At 47.8% G+C, this 21,121-nt stretch overlaps 1 protein-coding gene across 1 annotated transcript in view; it reads right to left on the bottom strand.

Moving 5' to 3' along the window:
- The window catches only part of RAB31 (RAB31, member RAS oncogene family), an 81,270-nt gene that overhangs the window by 45,518 nt on the left and 14,631 nt on the right, over positions 1 to 21,121 (bottom strand). The window contains exon 2 of the mRNA XM_043888751.1: positions 4,221 to 4,300. Within this exon, the coding sequence (XP_043744686.1) occupies positions 4,221 to 4,300 (80 nt within the window). The remainder of the gene's footprint in view (positions 1 to 4,220; positions 4,301 to 21,121) is intronic.

Below are 21,121 nucleotides of genomic sequence, written 5' to 3'. Positions count from 1 at the left end.
AAACAGTGGTGCATACTCCCTGCTCTATGACCCCAGCACTGGCAGCAACCACTACAACACTGTGTCTCATTCTCAATCCTGCTTGTGCAAGTGCAGGGATAAAGATGGGTAGACGAACAAATACTTGTTTTCTCCCATGAAAAACGGAGGATTTGAAACTCTCAGTAGATAATGAAACACTTGATACTTTCTTTTTTGCATAGTTCCTCTTAAGCTTTTCCTCAGTGCTCAGAAAAGATGTAAAAGTCTAACACAAGGAATGTTGAGTAGCCTTGGTTTCGTTTTTTTTTCCTGTGTGATAAAGTTTCCCATTCATTAAACAACAGCAAGCCTCTGATTGTGGGAGAAGCAGACACGAGGAGCCTCCTGACGTGGTGTGGTCAGTACATGCATCACCTGTTCACCTGTGCAGAGTTCCTGCCAAAAAATGTTTAATGTGAATTTAACTGTGAGGACGCAATCCAGTAAATCTGGAATAGGGAACATTCTACCAGATGACAGGTCCAAATGCTTGGTGTAAGTCAATGTCATGAAAAGTGAACAAAACCAAAGATGGGGGGTTGTTCTAGAATCTAGATAAAGAGAGAGGAAAGAGTCAAACCCACCAAATGCACTGTATGAACCTTGACTGGACCCTGGATTAGTGGGAAAAGCACTCCAAAGACGTTTTGAGGACAATTGGAAAAATGGAAATTTAGGCTTATATGTCAGATATGATCACTGAACCAAATTCACTTTCTAGGGACAATAAAGGTGTCTTCCTCTTGTTCTTCTCAGGATGCACACTGGAGTTTGCAGGGGTAAAGCATCAGGATGTCTTCCCTCACTTTCATGGACCCCAAGGGCCCTCATGGTCCGGCGAGAGTCCAAGCCTGCAACCACTCAGTGCTCATCCTGGTAAAATTTCCTCAATTTCTACTCTTCCCTGAGACTAAGGGCAGACCACAGAAGTTCCAGGGAGGAAGATATTCGTCCCTGCAGGTCCCATGACTGTCCCCACAATGTACTCAACACCAAGGTGAATGGTCAGCGAGCTCTAATTATCAACACACAATTGCATTAGATGGAAATTCTAAGCGATATTCTAAGCGATATCACTTATATTCTAAGTGATATAACCTAACATGATCAAAATCGCATCTGCCGCATGACACTTCATTTTTTTAAGAGTTCTTAAACTGTATGTCTCAGCTTACTCATCAGAGCAAATATACTTCAAAAATCAAAATTTCACTACCCAGCCATAATCACTGCTAATAAATTGGTATTGTCTTCCAAATGGTGTTGACACAACTTTTATCCCCATTGCGTTTCTCCTGCACTTGATATATCGTGGACATCTTTCTATTTCTGGGACTATAGATCAGCATCGTTACCTGGTGACTACATATTACACACCATGTCAGGGTCACCTATTTTTCACTATTATGACAATGGTTAAATGAATATCCTTGTACCTGAATCTTTGTGTTCTCATACAACTACTCTTTGGACTTCTTAGAAGCATATATTCTCCACATTGCTATGCTCACCGAATGGTAGCTTGTACGTACCTATACACCCACTGAAATGTACGAGATGACTTTTTCCCCAAACAAGAGCCTTTCGAATCTGCTCCAGGATGGCACACAGGAAATGGCATTTCATTTCTGGTTTTTGGTCATGGTGATCGTAAGTCTGAACATCATTTTAGTGTTCACTGTTCAGTTGTTCTCCTTTTGTGAATCTTTAGTTCATGACCTTTGTCTACTTTTTAGCAGGAATGGTCATCCCGCTTCTTGTGTCCTTTTTGACTATTTTATACAACTTTTTGTAACAATATATTTTAAAAAAATTTTTTCCAGTTTAACCTTTGCCCTTTAACTTGGCTTATGGAACATATTCCAAAAATGCTTTTTTAAAATTGTATGTAGACAGCTACATCAACATTTTGTCTTTATGCTTATTTTTGTTTTTACATTGATATAAGTCAGATTTTCTCAGGTGGTTCGGTGGTAAAGTAGAAAAGAATCTGCTTGACAATGCAGGAGATGCAGGTTCAATCCTGGGTCAGGAAGATCTCCTGGAGAAAAAACTGGCAACCCACTCCAGTATTCTTGCCTAGGAAATCCCAAGGACAGAGGAGCCTGGCAGGCTACAGTCCATGGGGTCGCAGAAAATCAGACACGACCTAGAGACTAAACAACAAGTCACTTAGCAACTAAACAAGTCACTTAGCAACTAAACAACAAATCAGATTTTCATTCATTCTTCAATATATTCTAGGCAATGGGGTAAATAATACAGCAACTGTGCTCAGAAAAAGTTCTCAGGTTTAGAAAACTAAGTTCATGCCTTGAAAATCTTAGACTTTTATGAGCTAGGGGAAAAAAAACATACCCAGGCTACGCTTTTCACTTTACAGATAAGACGGAGGTAAGCCTGAGACCGGAGAGACGGCCTTGACCCTGGTCAAGAAAGAATCTGATGGCACAGTCAGGGGAGAAGACAGAGTCCCAAGGCCACCCTGGGGGATGAGGGTCACAGTCCCTCAACTTGGTTATCTGTGAAATAGGCCCCAAATCCACCCTGCGTGATCTATGGGCTGCTTCAGGGTCAAATGAGGAAATGACAGTCCCCATCGACACACAGTGAGCTCGCGAGAAACAGCTCTAGTGAAAGTAGCAGTGCACATCATACCATACGTATGTACGTATTCACCTATATGAGGGGCTTCCCTGCTGGCTCAGCTGGTAAAGAATCTGCCTGCTAATGCAGGAGATGCTAGAGATGCGGGTTTGATCCCTGAGTCGGGAAGATCCCCTGGAGGAGGGCATGGGAACACACTCCAGGATTCTTGCCTGGAGAATCCCAGGAACAGAGGAGCCTGGCGGGCTACAGTCCATGAGATCACAGAGCCGGACACGGCTGAGCATACACACACACACACACCTATGTGTGCAGACACACACGGGTGCACACATGCACACACCTCTCTCTGTTCCTGATTTCTTGCCACTAGGAGAAAGACGATTATTGTCTGAAATGAAGACTGACAACCGTTGCTCTTTTGGTTGGGTTTTTGTTTTTTTGTGTGGTTTTTTTTCAGCCTCCTTGCTAGCTTTCAACTTCAGACTCTCAGGCGTCTTCGCTTCCCGAGCGGTGGGGGTGAGCAATGCTGAACTGGCTTCATTACCTGCGGGAAGCAGAAATCTGGCAGAGAAGAAACATGATGTCCTTGTAAAGGTCAAACTAGAAAGAGAGGTGCACACGTCTGTTCATGATGCCGACAATCTGCTTGAATAGCAGTCAGGGTTTCTCATGAGTCACTGGGTGACAAGGATGAACTTTCGGTGCAGAAACGATGCCCTTTCACAGCCTGAGGTCTTTCCCAAGGCAGTGATCACCGTGGGAGGCGGGTGGACTCCCAGTGGACTCGATGGCTGTGAGTCAGAAGCTTGCCGTGTGCCCTGCCATGAATCTTCTCCACTCAAGGCTGATGGAGGCCGTTGCCCTGACCTCATCCATCCTACCCAGTTCCCCAAATTTATATACCCGTTTCCCTGCTGAGGAAAACCAAACCTTGCTCTCTGCAGAGTGCATGCTATCTTCATGGAGAAAAACACATTGGGCCAAGTACTAAGATGGTGAAAAATTAACCACCTGCAAAACAGCACAGCAGAGGCACATCTGGTGAAGGCATCCATAGCAAGGAGAAAGCGAACAGGAAGTGCTCTCATGTCCCAAGGCTGGGGTCTGGGCAGGGCAGGGGGTAGGAGGGCAACCCTCCCCTCCCCTCCCAAGCATCAGAACAGATGCCGACACTGAATTAAGCCAGGAAAGGAAAATCAATCTGCCCACGAGCCGTGCAGACGGCTCTGCTGTGAGTGGACGCGTTCCCAGGTTTCCTGGCAGGCAAGTTCAAGCAGGACCTTCAGGGATTCGTCCCAGATCTCGACTTCCATCTGGAAATAAAGTCGGCATGATCTGCAGAGTAACGCACTCAGAGATCAAGGAAACAACCCGAGGCGGCAGTGAGGGCGGCTGGTGCCGGGTGGAGGGGACTGCAGGGACAGGAGGACCGGACACACCGCCCAAGTCCCTGAGATGTGTCCAAGTCTTCACCATCGGCACTGAGTCTCCCTGGCTGGGATGAACACCCCCGAAGGCTCCAACACTGTGACCTCTCTGGGTACTTAGAAAGGGTGAAAGGTGAATCGGAAGAACAGATGAGAACTTACCCAATGGTCGGGCTGATGTTGTGGTCAAAGTGATCCTGGACAAATCGACACACGATGCTGGACTTCCCCACACCAGTGTCCTGAAAGAAGACGAGAACACCGCCATGAATCCATGGGCATGGATTCTGACCCAGTATAAACAGAACCCAGTACAGGGGAGCTTACTTCCAGCTGGGGGGACGTGGGATATTTTCTTCTATTTCATACCAGAATTTCTGACAATGAAGTTGTATTGCCTTCATAAAAGAAGTATGCTAATACACACTGAGGAAACCAGATCTGAAAGAGACACATGCACCCCAATGTTCATCGCAGCACTGTTTATAATAGCCAGGACATGGAAGCAACCTAGATGCCCATCAGCAGATGAGTGGATAAGGAAGCTGTGGTACATATACACCATGGAATTTTACTCAGCCGTCAAAAAGAATTCATTTGAACCAGTCCTAATGAGATGGATGAAACTGGAGCCCCTTATACAGAGTGAAGTAAGCCAGAAAGATAAAGAACATTACAGCATACTAACACATATATATGGAATTTAGAAAGATGGTAACGATAACCCTATATGCAAAACAGAAAAAGAGACACAGAAATACAGAACAGACTTTTGAACTCTGTGGGAGAAGGTGAGGGTGGGATGTTTCAAAAGAACAGCATGTATACTATCTATGGTGAAACAGATCACCAGCCCAGGTGGGATGCATGAGACAAGTGCTCCGGCCTGGTGCACTGGGAAGACCCAGAGGAATCGGGTGGAGAGGGAGGTGGGAGGGGGGATCGGGATGGGGAATAAGTGTAAATCTATGGCTGATTCATATCAATGTATGACAAAACCCACTGAAATGTTGTGAAGTAATTAGCCTCCAACTAATAAAAAAATTAAAAAAAATAATAATAATAATTAATGAGTTCAATTAAAAAAAAAAAAAAGAAGTATGCTAAAAGTAAGTTTCAGAAACATGTGCCATCTATACACAATAATTAACCTAGAACTGGCATGTTCCAATACATTTACTTCCAGAAATTTGGAAATTTGGGGAGGGGTTTAAGAAGTACAGCGACACATCACTTTGTTTTGATAGAAACTGATTTTATTCAAACCTTTAGCACTCTAAAAAGACGTAACCTAAAAAAAATAAAATAAAAAGACATAACCTATTTTTCTAGGTATCATCCTGTAAGAACGATAAATTCTAATTATTGCATGTTTATCATTTTCTCTCCAGAATTTGATGGCTGCATAAGAACCTCCAGTTTTGCTCAATTGTATAAAGGTCTCATCTCAGCTCTTTCTCTGTAAAATAATTCTGTAAAGCTGTTAGGAAAGGGGTCCACTCACACACAGGAAACAGACACATGCAGTTTTCTCTGTGTGTGCGTGCTAAGTTGCTCAGTCATGTCTGACTCTTTGCGACCTGACTGTAGCCGGCCAGGCTCATCTGTCCAAGGGATTCTCCAGGCAAGAATACTGGAGTGGTTGCTATTTCCTCCTCCAGGGGATTGTCCAGACTCAGGAATCGAACCCGCATCTCTTAGTCTCCTGCATTGGCAGGCGGGTTCTTTACCACTAGTGCCACCTGGGAAGTCCCAAGTGCATTTTTCTCCAGTCCTTTCCAAATCCCTTGTCAAATGGCTTAAGGAATAAAAAAACACATTCATGTCAAAGAGATGGGAGAAGAGACAACCCATCAGACAAGTGAGGACAGAGAGGAACAGCTGGGGGAGGGAGGGTGAGGTCACTGTGAAAGAAGGAGCTGGAGCCTAAGGGCCTGCAGCAGGGAAAGCAAGTCAGTCCCGCCCACGTTCCCCAAAGGTACCAAGAGCTGGAGGCAATGCTGGAATCAGAATATCGGAATCAGAAGCAAGACTGCAGAGAATCACACCTAGGCGCCCCAGCCACAGGACCAGAGAAGGAATGTTCCGGGAGGATGCTGGAGGATGCTGGAGGCTGACTCCAGAAAACCTGTGTCAGACACAGGCTGGCCCATGACCCTGCACACAGCTCGTGGTGGTGGTGGGGGGAGCGCTACTCATCCCACCCCACCCCGCCCTACGCGAGCCCAGATGGAAGAGGCAAATGTGTCCCCCCACCCCCACAGACCCAGCTATAAACAGGTGGATTTCCCTAACTAGAGGTCACATGTGCCCCCACCCACCAGCTCCTGTGCAAACAGAGCTTTGGGGAGGCACTTTATTTTTTTAAACATTCTCCTTTTATTTATTTTTTTCTTTTGGCCAAGCCATGCAGCATGCTGGGGTTTTATTTCCCCGACCAGGGATCAAAACCATGCCCCACGCATTGGAAGTGTGGACTCCTAACCACTGGACCACTAGGGAAGTCCCTGGAGATGCATTTTAATCTTTTAGAAAGAAATACTCATCTAAGAAATACCAGAGATTTACACCCACAGAAAAGTGCAAGATGCATTTTTAAAAGATCATTCAGAAAGTAAGACAGACCCTCAGAAACGGATATTTCAAAGGAAGAGTTTCAGGGTGAAGTCCAGAGATTTCCCAGAAAGCAGGACGAAGGAGAACAAAGCTCCTGCCCTCCCTGCCCTTTGAGACCGGCCGCACAGCGAGGAGATGCAGGGTGCGTGGAAAGATCTGCTCTGGGAGGACCGCGGAGACTCAAGACAGAGAAGTGAGAGGGGAAAGAGACACACCTAGCCCAAGAAGGAAAAGAAAGTGATGAGCTTCTCTTCAAAATTTCATGTTAAAAGCCCACAGATCAAGGAGAAAATGCTGCAACTCAGATAAAGGTGTTTTTCTCCAGACACTGAAATATGAAATGAGATTTGAAACACGATCGGCATCTGAATTATGGGCGTCCCCTCTCGCCCCCGTATTCAGGGGACAATCCTAGCGAACCCAGGGCGGGAGGGCCTCGGGCTTGGGATCCTCATCAGAAGGTCACTGTCCAGAAGGTATCACCTCCCGGAGCACGTGGCCGGCGCTGGCTCTGAGCTCCGGGAAAAAGCCGCACCAGACGCTGCATCTTTGCAGCACTGGGTGGACGTGCAGAGTTCAAAGAGGTGACGACGGAAAGGAAACACCAGCCCCTCGGACTCCAGATCGATGCAACTGCTATTTCCAGCTGCATCCCCAGGAGAGACTCCAGTTAACGCTTCTCAGTGTCCCCAAACCACAGCCCCGTCCTTCCCATCTCAGCTGAGCTTAAAGTCCCTGTGAAAGAGCAGACCTCTGCCATCCTGCAGTCCTCGCAGCCCCAGCGACTCTGGACAGGAAGAAGTGGGCTGCACCCAGGCCTCCCCCGTACCCAGCTGGGACAATGGCCCCTTGATAGCTTCCCCCCAGCAGCAGAACCCTTGTCCTCTAAGGGAGAGGCTGGCATCCAGGGCTCTGGCCCGAGGGGGCATTCTCATGGGCAGGACTCTGCTCCACGGTGCACATTTCAGAGCCCACCTACTTGCTCTATCCAAGGGTTCCAGCTGCCAAGAGCCGACTCATTAGAAAAGACCCTGATGTTGGGAAAGACTGAATGCAGGAGGAGAAGGGTGAGATGGTTGGACGGCATCACTGATTCAACGGACATGAGTTCGAGCAAACTCCGGAAGATAGTGAAGGACAGGGAAGCCTGGTGTGCTGCAGTCCATGGGGTCCCAAAGAGTTGGACACAATTGAGCGACTGAACGACAACAAAATCATCTTGTAGGGTCAGAGGCTTTGTGACAACTTGGGGACGGTCTGCTCCCGGGCCTGCCATTCCCCCGCCGGCCACCAGGGGAAGGCCCTGCCCGCGGATGGCAGAGGATGGCAGAGCAGGATGCAGGGCAGTTGTCATGAATCACTGGGCTGGGTGACTTCCTTTTCCTGCAGGACCTCTTTCAGATGGTCACACACACACACACACACACAAACACACACACACGCAGGAGGGAAACACCCCGGATCATGCCTGTCCCACAGGAAATTGCAAAGCTCTGATGCAGCAACTCCTGGGTGGATAAAGGCATCAGAGGAACAAGAAGAGGGCCAGGAGGCACAGGCTGCTCACCCCTTCTCCTCGGCCCTGTGACTTCCGGGGGACTTGATGCCCTTGGAAGGAAGCTGGCTCTGCTTCCTGAGATGACAGGACATTGTCACAGCCCATCCAGCCCTGAGTCTGCAGGAAAGGAGGCTGCGTGGCTTCCCTGAGGTCACACAGCGGGCTGGAGGGTCAGAGCACAATTTTCCGAGTCCCGTGAAACCCCTAAAGGCTCCCACCAGGTAAATCAACTCCCCGACAGATGTAAATTTCTTCTTAAAAGACATTTTAAGACTTCTTCTTAAAAGAAGTCCACTTCTCGGACCCATGAGGCGGGCCTTTACTATCGCTTTCCAGGTTCACCACCCATAAGAGAGTCATCCGTCCTAAAGACATATCGGCTAGGTCTTGCCCGAATGAGAGGGGGACATAGTGCCAACTACCAAGGAAGTGTCAGCATAGATTCTTCCCTTATTATTGAAGTATAGTTGATTTAAAATGCCATTCATCGTTAGTCTCAGATGTACAGCACAGAGACTCAGCCACACACACACACACATCTCTATCTGTATCTATTCTTGATCAGAGTCTTTTCCCTAATAGGTTGTGCTGGGTTGTGTGCTAACCTGCTTCAGTCATGTCTGACTGTGTGAGACCCCGTGGACTGCAGCCTGCCAGGCTCCTCCGTCCATGGGATTCTCCAGGCAAGAATACTGGAGTGTGTTGCCATGCCCTCCTCCCAGGGATTTTCCCGACCCGGGGATCCAACCAGGGTCTCTTACATCTCCTGCATTGGCAGGCAGGTTCTTTATAACTAGCACCACCTGGGAAGCTCCCAGGTCACTTACACATTCAGACCTAAGCTTTCAAAGGAATCAGACTGGGTATCAAGAGTCAGGGTGACCAAGACTGCACAGGCCACCCCAACACGTCAACAGGACGGCTGATGGCTGGGTTCCAAACTTTTGAAACTCAGGCGTGCATCTTTCTGTTGACATAATGCTCTAGATAAACCATGATTCTTCCCCAAGCTTGCCCCTGCACTATAGCTCTCTACAATGAAGATCACGACATCCATTTATAATATTATTTCCTTAGGAAGCTTTATTCTACTTTCAAACTGGGGATTTCAGCTAGTGCCAACCAGACTCTCAGGCCTGCAGTCCAAGCAGAACACCCCAGGAATGAAGAGAACTTTGGGGAACATTTGATGTTCCATTGCTAAGTCATGTCCAGCTCTTTGCGATCCCATGGACTGCAGCACACCACGCTTCCCTGTCCTTCACCATCTCCCAGAGTTTGCTCAAATTCAAGTCCGTTGAGTTGGTGATGTTATCCAACCATCTCATCCTTTGTCGCCCCCCCACCCTGGGGGACTCCTGCATTTGGACTCCAGGCATATTGCCAATAATCCCAACCCTTCTTCGGAGCAGGAACAGACTAAACATTCACAGCAATGATGATAAAAGCTGAGCTCATAAAAGCTCCCGGCACCCAGATGGGCATTTTCTATGGAGAAATGTCCACTATCATTTTCTGAAGCTTTGTTTCCTCTCCTCCTGGGACTCCAGCTGTGTCTATACTATACTTATTCACCATACCATGTATGTCTTTATCTTCTTTTATTTTCCATCTTTTTTTCATCTGAGTTTCAGTTTGGAATTATTCTGACCTATCTTCCAGTTCTTTTTAAAGATGTATTGAACATGATGATAAACCCATTTATTGATTTTCTGATATCAGTTATTGCATTTTTTCCACCATAAAATTTTCACAGTACCGTTTTTGATGGCATGCCAAAGTCTGAAATCATGATTTTTGTTTCCTTGAACATAATAAACATGCATATATTATTATTTTATTTTTTAATATTTATTTTTATTTATGTATTTGGCTGTGCTGGGACTCAGCTGCAGCATGATGGATCTTCGTGGCATCACTGAGGATCTTCTAGTTTAAAGTACATTATCTAGATTCTAGTTTGGTTTCTATTGTTTGTGGAAAAGTTTTCAGTCGAATTGCCCTGTCTCCTCCTATCACTGGTCAAGTTTAAGTCCTGGAAGCATCACCCAAGGACAGGGAATTAGAGCAGCCTGTTCAGGGATATGGGTCTCTGAGCACAAGATGCCCCCCAGGTCTTCTCTGACTCTGGGATGGTGTTTAAAAAGAACAGGTGGCATCAATTCTGGGATGTCATCCACCCCCCAAAAAACTGTTCCTAGTAAAATATTTATGCTATTTTTAAATCCCGTCCCGTTCTACTGCCGTTACATTTATCTGCCTCTTGTTGTTCCAACACTGGCGGATCTAGTGGATTCCAGAGCCGAGCATTCCATCAATCATCGAGTGCTCTGGCCCCAGAGCGGGTGGCGGCCTCTCGATCCTGCAGGTGGCAGAGGCATGTCCTAAGAGTTCTAGGGAAACTGAAGTCGAGTATTTGGCGTGGGAAAAGGTGAGCACCAGGGGCTCCATCCCTCTACCAGCCCGGCTCCTAAAGAAGTCCTCCCTCTGCCTCACTCCTCAGACAAGTTAAAGAAGGAAAAGAACAAGGAAGATGCTTCTTAAAAGGGGAAGAAGGGCAAGTCCCATCACCCTCCACTTCCGACATAGCAGCCCCAGTGCTTCTCGGCTTTTTCAGAGAGCCCTTCATCCCAATGCACAGACTCTGTGCAGCCAAGCAGACATTTCTGTGTGTCTGAGTCTTACAAAGTGTGACCTTAACTGTTTAAAAATTTTTCTAATCTGGTGTTTTACTTAATCTCACTTCCTGCCAGAGGAACCACCTGCTCTTCTGTCACCCTTCTTTCCGCTCAAGCAGTGCACGTGTCGGGTGGCAACTGGGCAAGCCAGGTTCTCCAGACAAATGGCAGAGACATGAGCCCCCTGTACCCAGTGGGGAACCCACCAGCCTGCACAGGCTTCCTGCACCAACGCGGGATTTTATTGTTCTGTAACGTTCTTATAAAACACTCAATATTCACTCCTCCCAAGTTGCAGGTCTAGCAAATAAGGACACAGAATGATCATAATTACAGCTTCTAATGTGGTTCTCAGTGACTCCTGACACCTGGTATTTGGTCCCCTGTGTGTAGGCTAGGGGGTTTCCCACGTAGCACAGTGATAAAGACCCTGCCTGCCATTGCGGGAGTCGTAAGAGACGCTGGTTCGATCCCTGGGTCAGGAAGATCCCCTGGAGGAGGGCATGGCAACCCATTTCAGTATTCTTGCCTGGAGAATCCCATGGACAGAGGAGCCTGGTGGGTTACAGTCCATGGGGTTGCAAAGAGTCTGACACAACTGAAGCGACTTACCACAGACATGTGGCCTGGACCTAACAACTTGCTCTAAAAAGTAGAAAAATGGTGACAGTGACAGATGTCAGCCCCCATGTTAGGTTTTAGAACACTGAGACTTGGTCCCCCTTTCTCACCAGGTTGCCCGCCCCCAGCCTAGGCCTCTGGAAACAGAAACGTCGGAGCCACAGCACTCGGTGACCATCAAGGGCGCTCCGCTACCCTTAGGATCAGCCAGTACCGCCACACCGTGAATTTGTCCTTCAAGTGGGAAGCGCAGCCGTGGACCCCAAGGGCTCTCGGACTTGGGTGAGGAGGCATGGCCCTCCTCCCCTCCAGCCCCTGGAGCCTGGGCTTCGTCCCGAGGGCAGTGGAACCAAGGAGACCCGGCCCAGGCGGAACTTTAAGAGGACCAGAAGGAAACCAAACCAGGAAACAGAGGCGTTCAGGAGACTGCACACATCTGCTGCATTTTTACTGAGCACCTACTACGTGCCAGGTGTTTTCACAGATGATGGTGGCCAGTCTATCATGTCAGAGGTAAGACTCCACAGAGACTCGACAGGCACTCACGCTCAGCTCTGCAGGGAGGGCAGATGGAATCCTTCCTATATCCCAACCCTGACAAGCCTGACAGCTGCTGTCCTCAGAGCACTCACTGGCCTGAGTTAACACTCAACACTTTGCTGACCCCAAGCCGAGCTCCTATAGGATGCAGAAAGCTAGCTGCTGTGATCCTTAGTCATGACACTGGATTGCAGCGCTTACCCACGCTCCCTCGTTGGACAGGCGCCAACAGTCAGCACACCTGTGAGGTACTGATGAGCCGAGACACCAGCCTCTGCTCGCAACTCACCCACCTTCCTGACTGTCACTGTTCCCCATCAACAGGGATAGCTTTTGACCCATGACAGGTGAGGAATCATCCCATACGTCTGAGGGTCAACTGGATTCCGCCCAGACTTGATGCCCCTGCTAGATTCAGGAGGGGAGGTCACAGAAGGGAGGAGATGTACTAGAGGGGGGGTGGGCATCAGAAGGTGGGGGCTGAGCCTGCAGAGCACAAGGAGAGCCTTTTCCAGTAGCCATCACGCTGGCTTGACTTTCTCACAGCTCGGTCCCTCGGTCATCCAGCACCTCTGCGAGCATTTCAGAGACTTTACAAAACACACAGGAAAGGCAGCAGTGAATTTCCCACTGGGAGGGAAGCTAATTAATACTGCCCCCCCTCACTTTCCATCTATGCTCTTTGGGAATAAATGCTAAACTAGCACACTCGGTTTCAGAAATTCGACCAGGAAACACAAGGCTGCCCGCATCACGGCTACCAGGAGAACCCCCACCTCTTCACGCTGACAGGAAGGGATCAACGTGTTTGAACTTCACCTACAAAAAACGTGAAGTCATCCTTGTGGATAAATCAAGATTTGTGGACATACAACTCTTTAAGAAGTTTATTTTAGGGTCAAGAAAGAAAATACGTAGTTTATGCTTCCCAAGATAGGAACTGTCCCTTGTATGAATCACTGAATATTCCCAGAAGAGAATATTCCCAGAGACGTTGGGGGTAAACACCTTTCATGCACTGTGAACATCTCATAAAGGATGAGTCTCAGGCCGCTTTGACTGCATATCCCCGACTGCAGAAAACGAGGTGAGAATCCTCTGATAGGTGTGTATCTATTTACAAAGTACACACATGCAACATTGTACTAAGATATTAGACAACCTGTAAGACATAACCAGGAGTAGAAATTTTTAAAAGAATGACCTATTAGGATCTTCTCAATACTGTGCCACCAAATACAGAAATCCCTGGACGCCGAGGCTGGCGTAAGCTGCTACTGCCCCAGCTCCCAGATTTCACGTCTTTGTTCAACCAAATAGCCTTGTCGGTCACAGACAGATTTACCATCAATACAGTCCAGCACTGGGGGGAAGGACTCGATCTCAGTGTCCCCTCCCACCTCCCTGACACATAGAGACCGGGAAACACAGGGACGAAGCCCCTGGAGGCTAGAACCACATCGTGTGGATGGGAGGCTGGAGGCGGTCACCTTTCAACTCTCTGGGTTGGAAAGCGGAACCAGCTATGTGGAGAGAAGTTAAGCCAAGCGGCCCAAAGCCGGTTCTGGTACCTTCCTGAGGCCCAGCTGCATTCCTACTCTGGGTTCTGTGGGACGCTCTGTGTCTTTCTTCTTTTTTAACTGGGTCTCAGGGCATGTGGAACCTCCCCGAGGGCCACGGGAAGCAGCAGGAGGCTACAGGTGGTACTCGTGGCAAAGAACCCGCCTGGCAAAGAATCTGCCTGAGACCCAAGAGACTCAGGTTCGATCCCTGGCTTGGGAAGATCCCCTGGAGAAGGGAATGGCAATCCACTCCAATACTCTTGCTTGGGAAATCCCATGGACAGAGGAGCCTGGCGGGCTATAGTTCATGGGGTCACAAAGAATAGGATGTGACTGAAGTGACTTAGCACGGGGCACACTGGAACCTCCCCCACCGGCCACGGGAAGCACAGCAGAAGGCTGCCCTTCCGAAGCTGGACCCCCAGGAGGAAGCATCTGCAAGGATTTTATGGCTGACCCCGGTCACTTCCCACCACCTCCAGGCCCACTCCTCCCGCCCCTGGACTAGGCCATCACATCATCACACCCACTGTTTTTTGCAGGCAGTTACAACCAAACTGTAACTTCAAGTACTGCTCTCCCATTAAACAGGAGGCTGGAAAAATGTCTCCTGATGTCTGGGCCTGATCAGCAGCAAAGTTTGGCTGCCTCCAGCCGGAGCACCCCCTCAGCCACTCACGAACCTCGGGCATATTTCATCTGCATCTCAGGTCATGGTCATGGCTTAAAGGCATTGCTACACATGCACTCAGAATCCCAAGTGACAGGACGAGGATGTCCGTTTCTACATTCTAGCTTTACAAAAACACAACTGATTGACTTTTTTAAAAAACAAAATAAGGAAGCAAAAGCAATGGTCTGGGAAAGATGATGACTTGTTCCTGGGGTGAGCTCACCATTGAGGTTTCAACTTGGACCCTTCAGCCCACTCAGGCTCTGACTCTGGGGACCCATCCACGTTGCCCCCGCCTCCCCCACTGGACTTTCTCTCAAGCAGGCAGGAAGATTGCAGTTTGATTGCGGCAACCAGGCCAGAAGTTGCCAGATAATAATTTGGTCAGACGAACCAAAGGAAGTGTGTTTCTTCACTCTGTGGTTTGGACAGCTTGAGGGGTCATGGATGGGACTAAAGACCTTCTCTGACCTGAGCGCACAAACTTCTGTTCCACTGTGACCTGACCACATGACCCAAGCATCTCATTTCAAACTTTGCTTTCCTACCCACGAATCTGGTGCCTTACCCAATCTAGCACAAAAGAGATTTGCCCAAGATCTGGTGCATATAGAAACACACGGGTAAATCTGTGACACGATCCCGTTTGTGTGTCTGCCTCTATCCCAGAAAAGGATTCAAATATTTAGCTGAGCTTCCTGAGTGCCGGCGCACGTCAAGCTTGTGTTTTCACAAGACGGAATCCTTTTCTGCTAAATGGTTCTAAACAGCAAACTGTATCTGGCGACCAGGAACACAGAGTCAGCCAGGACAAGCAGACAGCGGCAGCATTCTGCCGTTCTGCTGACTGAATGAAAACATTCTGGAACTTGAGTTTTCTCATGACGTTGGATCTGGACTCTAGATCCAAACCAGCTCGATGTTCATGCTTCCTCAAAACAGTAGCCACAAGGCTGGCCAGCATCACTGTACTGTCCATTTGCCTGCGTGATCAGTTGCTCAGTCATGGCTGACTCTTTGTGACCCCATGGACTATAGCCCGCCAGGCTCCTCTGTCCATGGGATTCTCCAGGCAAGAATACTGGAATGAGTTTCCATGCCCTCCTCCACGGAACCTTCCAGACCCAGGGATCAAACCACATCTCCTGAGTCTTCTGCATTGGCAGGCAGATTCATGACCACTGCACCACCTGGGAAGTCCCAGGTGTCTATTAGCTTCTCTAAAAAAGGTGAAACACCAATGCCCAGCACACATCTGTTCTCTGCAACATCCCGCATCTGATAATGCCATGAAGTCACCAAGTACCCGACGTCCTACCCTCTGGTCCATGGGCTGGGTTACCAGCTACTGTTCAGTCTGGAGCTCAGCATGGCAGACAACAACCCAGTGCCAAGAAAAGGAAGAAATAAACAGCAAGGGCCCTGGCACCCGGGGTGGGGGCTTCCTCAGCCCCGCTGTATACCCTGGAGTCCACTCACCACGTGGCAGGGCAGACAGGGGCACCCAGAAAATCTCAGAGTGGTTCTCAACCAGACGGCATCCCAGGGGGACACCCAGGACCTGCCTCCCCTACAGGAGATGAGTCTCCAAGATTTCTTCCTGTGTGCACATCAAGCCATAGGAATTATGCATGCTCTCTTTTCCGGGCTAAAAGATCCAAATCCGATAGCTATTCAGGAATAATTTTGTAAACCTTAATCATAATTGTTTTGCTCTTCTGAGTTGTTCCCTGTCTCTTTTAACTGGAGGAAAACATGAAGAGAACTCCAAGGAAACAGAGACCCCAAGAGATCACAACCCAGCATGTGAGACACATGGGGCGTACATCCTAGGAGATGTTGTGACAAAGGAAGAATGGAAAATAGCTGTCAGGAGGTGGCCTGTAGGGAAACCGGAACTCATGATAGCCCCCCGCCCACCCACAAACTAACTGTGCAGGGGAGCAGAATTTGGGGGTGGTCAGAGAGTGTGTTTGGGGTCTGACACACGAGATTTAACGTTCTTACTAGTTCTCTGTGCTTCTGTTCCTTCCTCTGTGAAACAGGATCAGTAGCAGGGCCCACCAAGTAGGACTGTGGCAAAGATTAAATAAGGTAATACACCCACAGCACTGAGAACAGAGCTGGCCAACTGTCATCGTGGTGATCATGCAGCCATTCAAAAGAATGAAGTCCACCTGCAGGAGCTGCTATGTATGGAAAGCGCTCCAAGATCTATAGATTGAAAAAATCCGTTTACAGATCTGTGATGACTTCTTTATTTTAAAAAAATATCTAGGTGTGTGAGCACAAGCCTGAAACACATCCTTAAAAAAAATATATCACACAGATACCTTAACAGTGGCCATCCATGATTGGAAGCAAATTCCAAGAGATAGAGAAGGACAGGGAAGCCTGGTGTGCTGCAGTCCATGGGGTCGCCAAGAGTCAGACAAGACTGAGCGACTGAACAACAGCAAAGATTGGGAAGGCTGTGCCTTTTTGTAGCCTTTGAACTTTGTAATTCTACACAAAGGATTCCTTGGATCTATTTTTAAGTAGGAACAGATGTGCTCCTACGTAGAGGAATCAGCATACACATTCTGTTTTCTTCTTTAAGCTTCTCTGTATAAATGTAACTTTTTCCACTAACATGTTCTCCCCACACTCCTTTGTATTATCCAAATTTTAAACAGCCATCACCCAAGTCACAGATTCTGGCCTCTATGGGGTGGCTTCGTGTGACTGTGTTCATCAGAGTTAGCAAAACAAAGGTGGGATTATAGGAACATTGCTGGAAACCAACTCCATCGCTGACATCCTGTGTGTCACATGTCTCTGATAGCAAAATGTTAATACTGTGATCTAAACCCTCTGCCTCCTAACTACTCATGTTTAAACCATATCACATGTGGAAGTTGTCTACACTCGTTGTTTTTGTTGAGGTGCAATTTTCGTAGCACAAAATTAATCATTTTAAAGTGAACAATTCAGGGGCTTCCCTGGTGGCTCAGTGGTAAAGAATCTGCCTGCCAACATGGGAGACACGGGTTCCCTTCTTGATCTGGGGAGATCCCACAAACGGTGGGGCAACTAAGCCCATGTACCACAACTGCTGAGTCTGTACTCCAGAGCCCAGGGGCTGCAATTACTGAAGCCCACGCCTAAAGGCCATGCTCCGCAACACCCCCTCGCACAGCCCAGGGAAGCCAGCAAAGCACTGGGGGAGCTGCTTTGGTAGCCCACACTTGGGACCTTGGCTGGGGAGGGGCAGTAATGGGAAAGAACGTGGCTTCCCAAACGGCGGGTCCTCCCACTAAAGCCTCATCCATTCCGACCTCAGGACTTCAGTCCCTGTGATTTATCACTTAGCGATGTCTCCCTAAATCTGGAGCTGCCATGTCCCAGGGTGCCACTGGCCATCTCACATTTTCAGCACAAGATTCCCCAGCAGGAATCACACCTGCCCCAAAGCAGCACCTGCCAGGGGCCTGCCCAGGACCAGCAGCTCGCCTGATAGGGTCTGGGCTCGAGAGCTAGGGACCCGGGCTACAGGCCAGGTGGAGAATATCCACTCTGCCTCGGGGACTGTAGCTCACAGGGCATGCCTCACGCCCCAGACACCTGCTCTACTGTCCCTTCTTTCTAGCACTGGTGCAATGGGGCCAGAAGATGTGTCTGGATGGTATGAGTTGCCTCTGGGTGAATGTTCACTCATCACAGAATTTTTAAATTTGCATTTGGAGAAGTAAAAACACTTTTACAGTAACATGGTGTAATCCTGGTGCAATAAGGCAAACTAAGGTAACTTTTGAGCAAATCAACTTGTTTTTCCAGAAGCATCGGGGAAGTAGATGACCTTTACCAGTCCTCCTGGAGAGGAAGAACTTCCTTCTACTGAGAAGTTATCACATGACAGGCAGGGGCTCCTGTGGTCTCATGTTACCTGTGCTGCGTGATTATTACTCGCTGGGATAGACACTGTAACCAACATCATACAAGTGAGGGATCTGAGTCTAAGAGGCTCCACAAAGCAGCTTACCACTTGCTTCTCTCTCCTTAGAATCCAGGGTCTGAGAGATGGCTCATGTCAAAGATCCGGTCAAGTAATAAACCCGCTGCCTTCAAATTTCATATGCCAGTAGTGACCTTGTTAAGACATGAAAGGGGCATATGGGAGAGGATCATTGCTGCCGTTCATCCATTGGAAAAAGAGCCCTGAGATTTAGCAGGTCACCCCTGCTTGTCGAGGTGGTCAGGAGACTAGGTTCCAGCAAACGGGATAGAAGTAGAGGCAATAAATTGACCCCCAAATCCATCAGAGCAGTCCTGAATCAGCTACCAGAGCTGACCAAGAAGAAGAAATGATTTCTCTCCTGCCTAAGTCCCTGGACTTTGGGATCTCAGCCTGTATCCTCATCAACACAGTGTATCTAAAGAATTTAAAAACCCACACATCCCTCTAAACAGGCTGAGAATTATCCTTACAGCTTGTTAGACCTCATCATCTGCTTATTCCTTATTCATTCATAAGGTAGATTCATTCTGGCCCTGTGTCTAAAATCTCACAATTTCCAAATCTAAATGTATAAGCTTTACTTGTATAGCTATGTAAAAGTATGACAGTATACCATTTCTTTAAACCCATATTCTTTCTAGACTATGCCTTCTTTGGAAAATGCCACTTACCCACATTTAGTTATTGGGCAGATGCTCTATCTGCCCAGACCCAGTTTCCCATCACCAGGGGCTGGCAGGACATCATCTGACCCGGGTTGCACTCTCTGCCTTACAGGGCAGCTCTGGCCCTTTTTCAGCAGTTGCATCCACTTCCACGCATAAGGCCCAGCAGGGTTGCCACGGCAGCAAGCATCCTTTATACGCTGGCTGCCTGCCAAGACCAAGTCGTTGGTAATCCTGTCTTGTTGGTTACCATTAGGGCAGACAAAACTCTTTCTAAGACCATTCGTTAACAAGGGCCCTTGAAAGAAGCAGAAGGGGGTGGGGTATCTGCTGGAACCCCCTGACCCTGACTTAGATGCCTTGAGCTATATATTTCAGCTGCAGCACACATAATCAACCAACTGTCATTCCCTGAGATTATATGACAGGTACGGGTCAATTTGTCCTAGCCTGCCATTTTCTGCCTTCTCAACGACCTATTACCAATCTGAGATTGATCTGCTGTGACACCTGCTGTCTTCCATGACCAGAATAATAAACACAAGCTATTCGCATTGGCTACTCCATTTTTGATCAAGAGTTGCAGTCGGGGATGACAGACATCTGCCCATTAGGAGCAGCACGTAATTAACAGCAGCATTTACCCCCCCGGGATACCAAGCAGGAGAGGGAAAATAGACTATCACCAAGAGAGACCAACACCGCCCTTGCCCTCCTGAATTACGGCAGCTACACTCCACTTCACCTCCCACTCGGCCTCGACTACAATCGAAATAAAGATGCTCTCAGATTTAGGTAACCTATAATGTAAATCCATACTATCCATGTATTTTCACTATATTATATGTATCAGGAAGCTGTGTGTGTGATCACCTGCTACAGAGACAGGTCTGGGGCTGACCTTAAGCTGGGAGAGATGGAATTGCCAGCCCTGCCACAAAAAGACTCCTACAGAATCAGACTGGCATACGGAACTATGCTTTTTATGGCATTTGATTGGATTTTTTATGTGCTTGACCTTGTCACGGGAGCAAAATCCATCATCTGTGGAAATCATAAAACTGACTGTGTCACCTTGGCACACCATTCAAAACCAATTAACTGATCTTCTGCTAGACACATAAATCCATTGATCCATTTTTACAACTGGCATATAAAACATTCATAAGTGCAAATAGGTGATACATTTTAATAGACACTTGAAAGAGTAAAGTGAAGACCACACAGATTTAAAAACAAAAATAATGACCTCTGGTTCTTCTCATCCAATATTTCAAAGCACTACCTTTTAGTCTTAGGGGAAAGCTTGGAAATTCACATAAAACAGTACTCTGCTTTTAATATATCTGTGTATTATAACACAGATTATATATTTCAAGCAAATTTATCACCACTGGAGTCTGAAGGCTTTTTAGAAACTGAAAGCGTGACCCACTGGAGACTTCTTTTGCCTTCAGTAAGTCTAATTAATTATTAACATTTGCCGAATTGCCTTTGGACACCCGATATCATGTTAACACAATCAGTAAATATTTACCAAGAACTCCCAGGTTGAATGCCACTATTTTCTTATTCTGAGTTGTCAAGAAATTTATAAATGAACAAACTTCAGTTCTGACTATGAATGAGCAAGCAGGAACTCCCTCTCAAGTCACAGAAAAGGCTCCGCTGCCTCCAGCATCACAGGGCACCACCTATGGGGAGGCCCTGGGCCAGCTCGGTCCCCCTGCAGACCCGACAGGGAGACAGCAGTGACGACAGTAGGCAGCCAGCTTCCACAGCTTCAGCTCTGGGTGCAAGATCCAAAGTCCAGACTCAAAATTAAACATCTTAATGGTAAAGAAGATGCTGTTTACTCTCTACATCGAGATGGCAAAGAGTGAGGGAAAGTGCCCCTTTTCAAAAGAAGAAATAGATTTTGTGAGAATAAGATCACACACAAGATGCCCAGCACATGCTGCTGATGTGAGACCACCAGTTCCATCACCTGGCACCATGAGGCATGAGCTCTGTTAAGACCTCAGGACCAGAAGAGCATCACTGCGGGGCGCGGTGAGCCGCACGGATTACTCACGGGATTCTCAGGAAACTGGAGAGCCGTGGTCATGGCTGAAATCACGCCTCAACCCCAGGCCAACAATGAGTCTGTGGGC

Source organism: Cervus elaphus, chromosome 27 (genome assembly GCF_910594005.1).
Source record: "Cervus elaphus chromosome 27, mCerEla1.1, whole genome shotgun sequence".
NCBI classification, from domain to species: Eukaryota; Metazoa; Chordata; class Mammalia; order Artiodactyla; family Cervidae; genus Cervus; species Cervus elaphus.
This window is presented reverse-complemented; position numbering and strand designations above follow the sequence as displayed.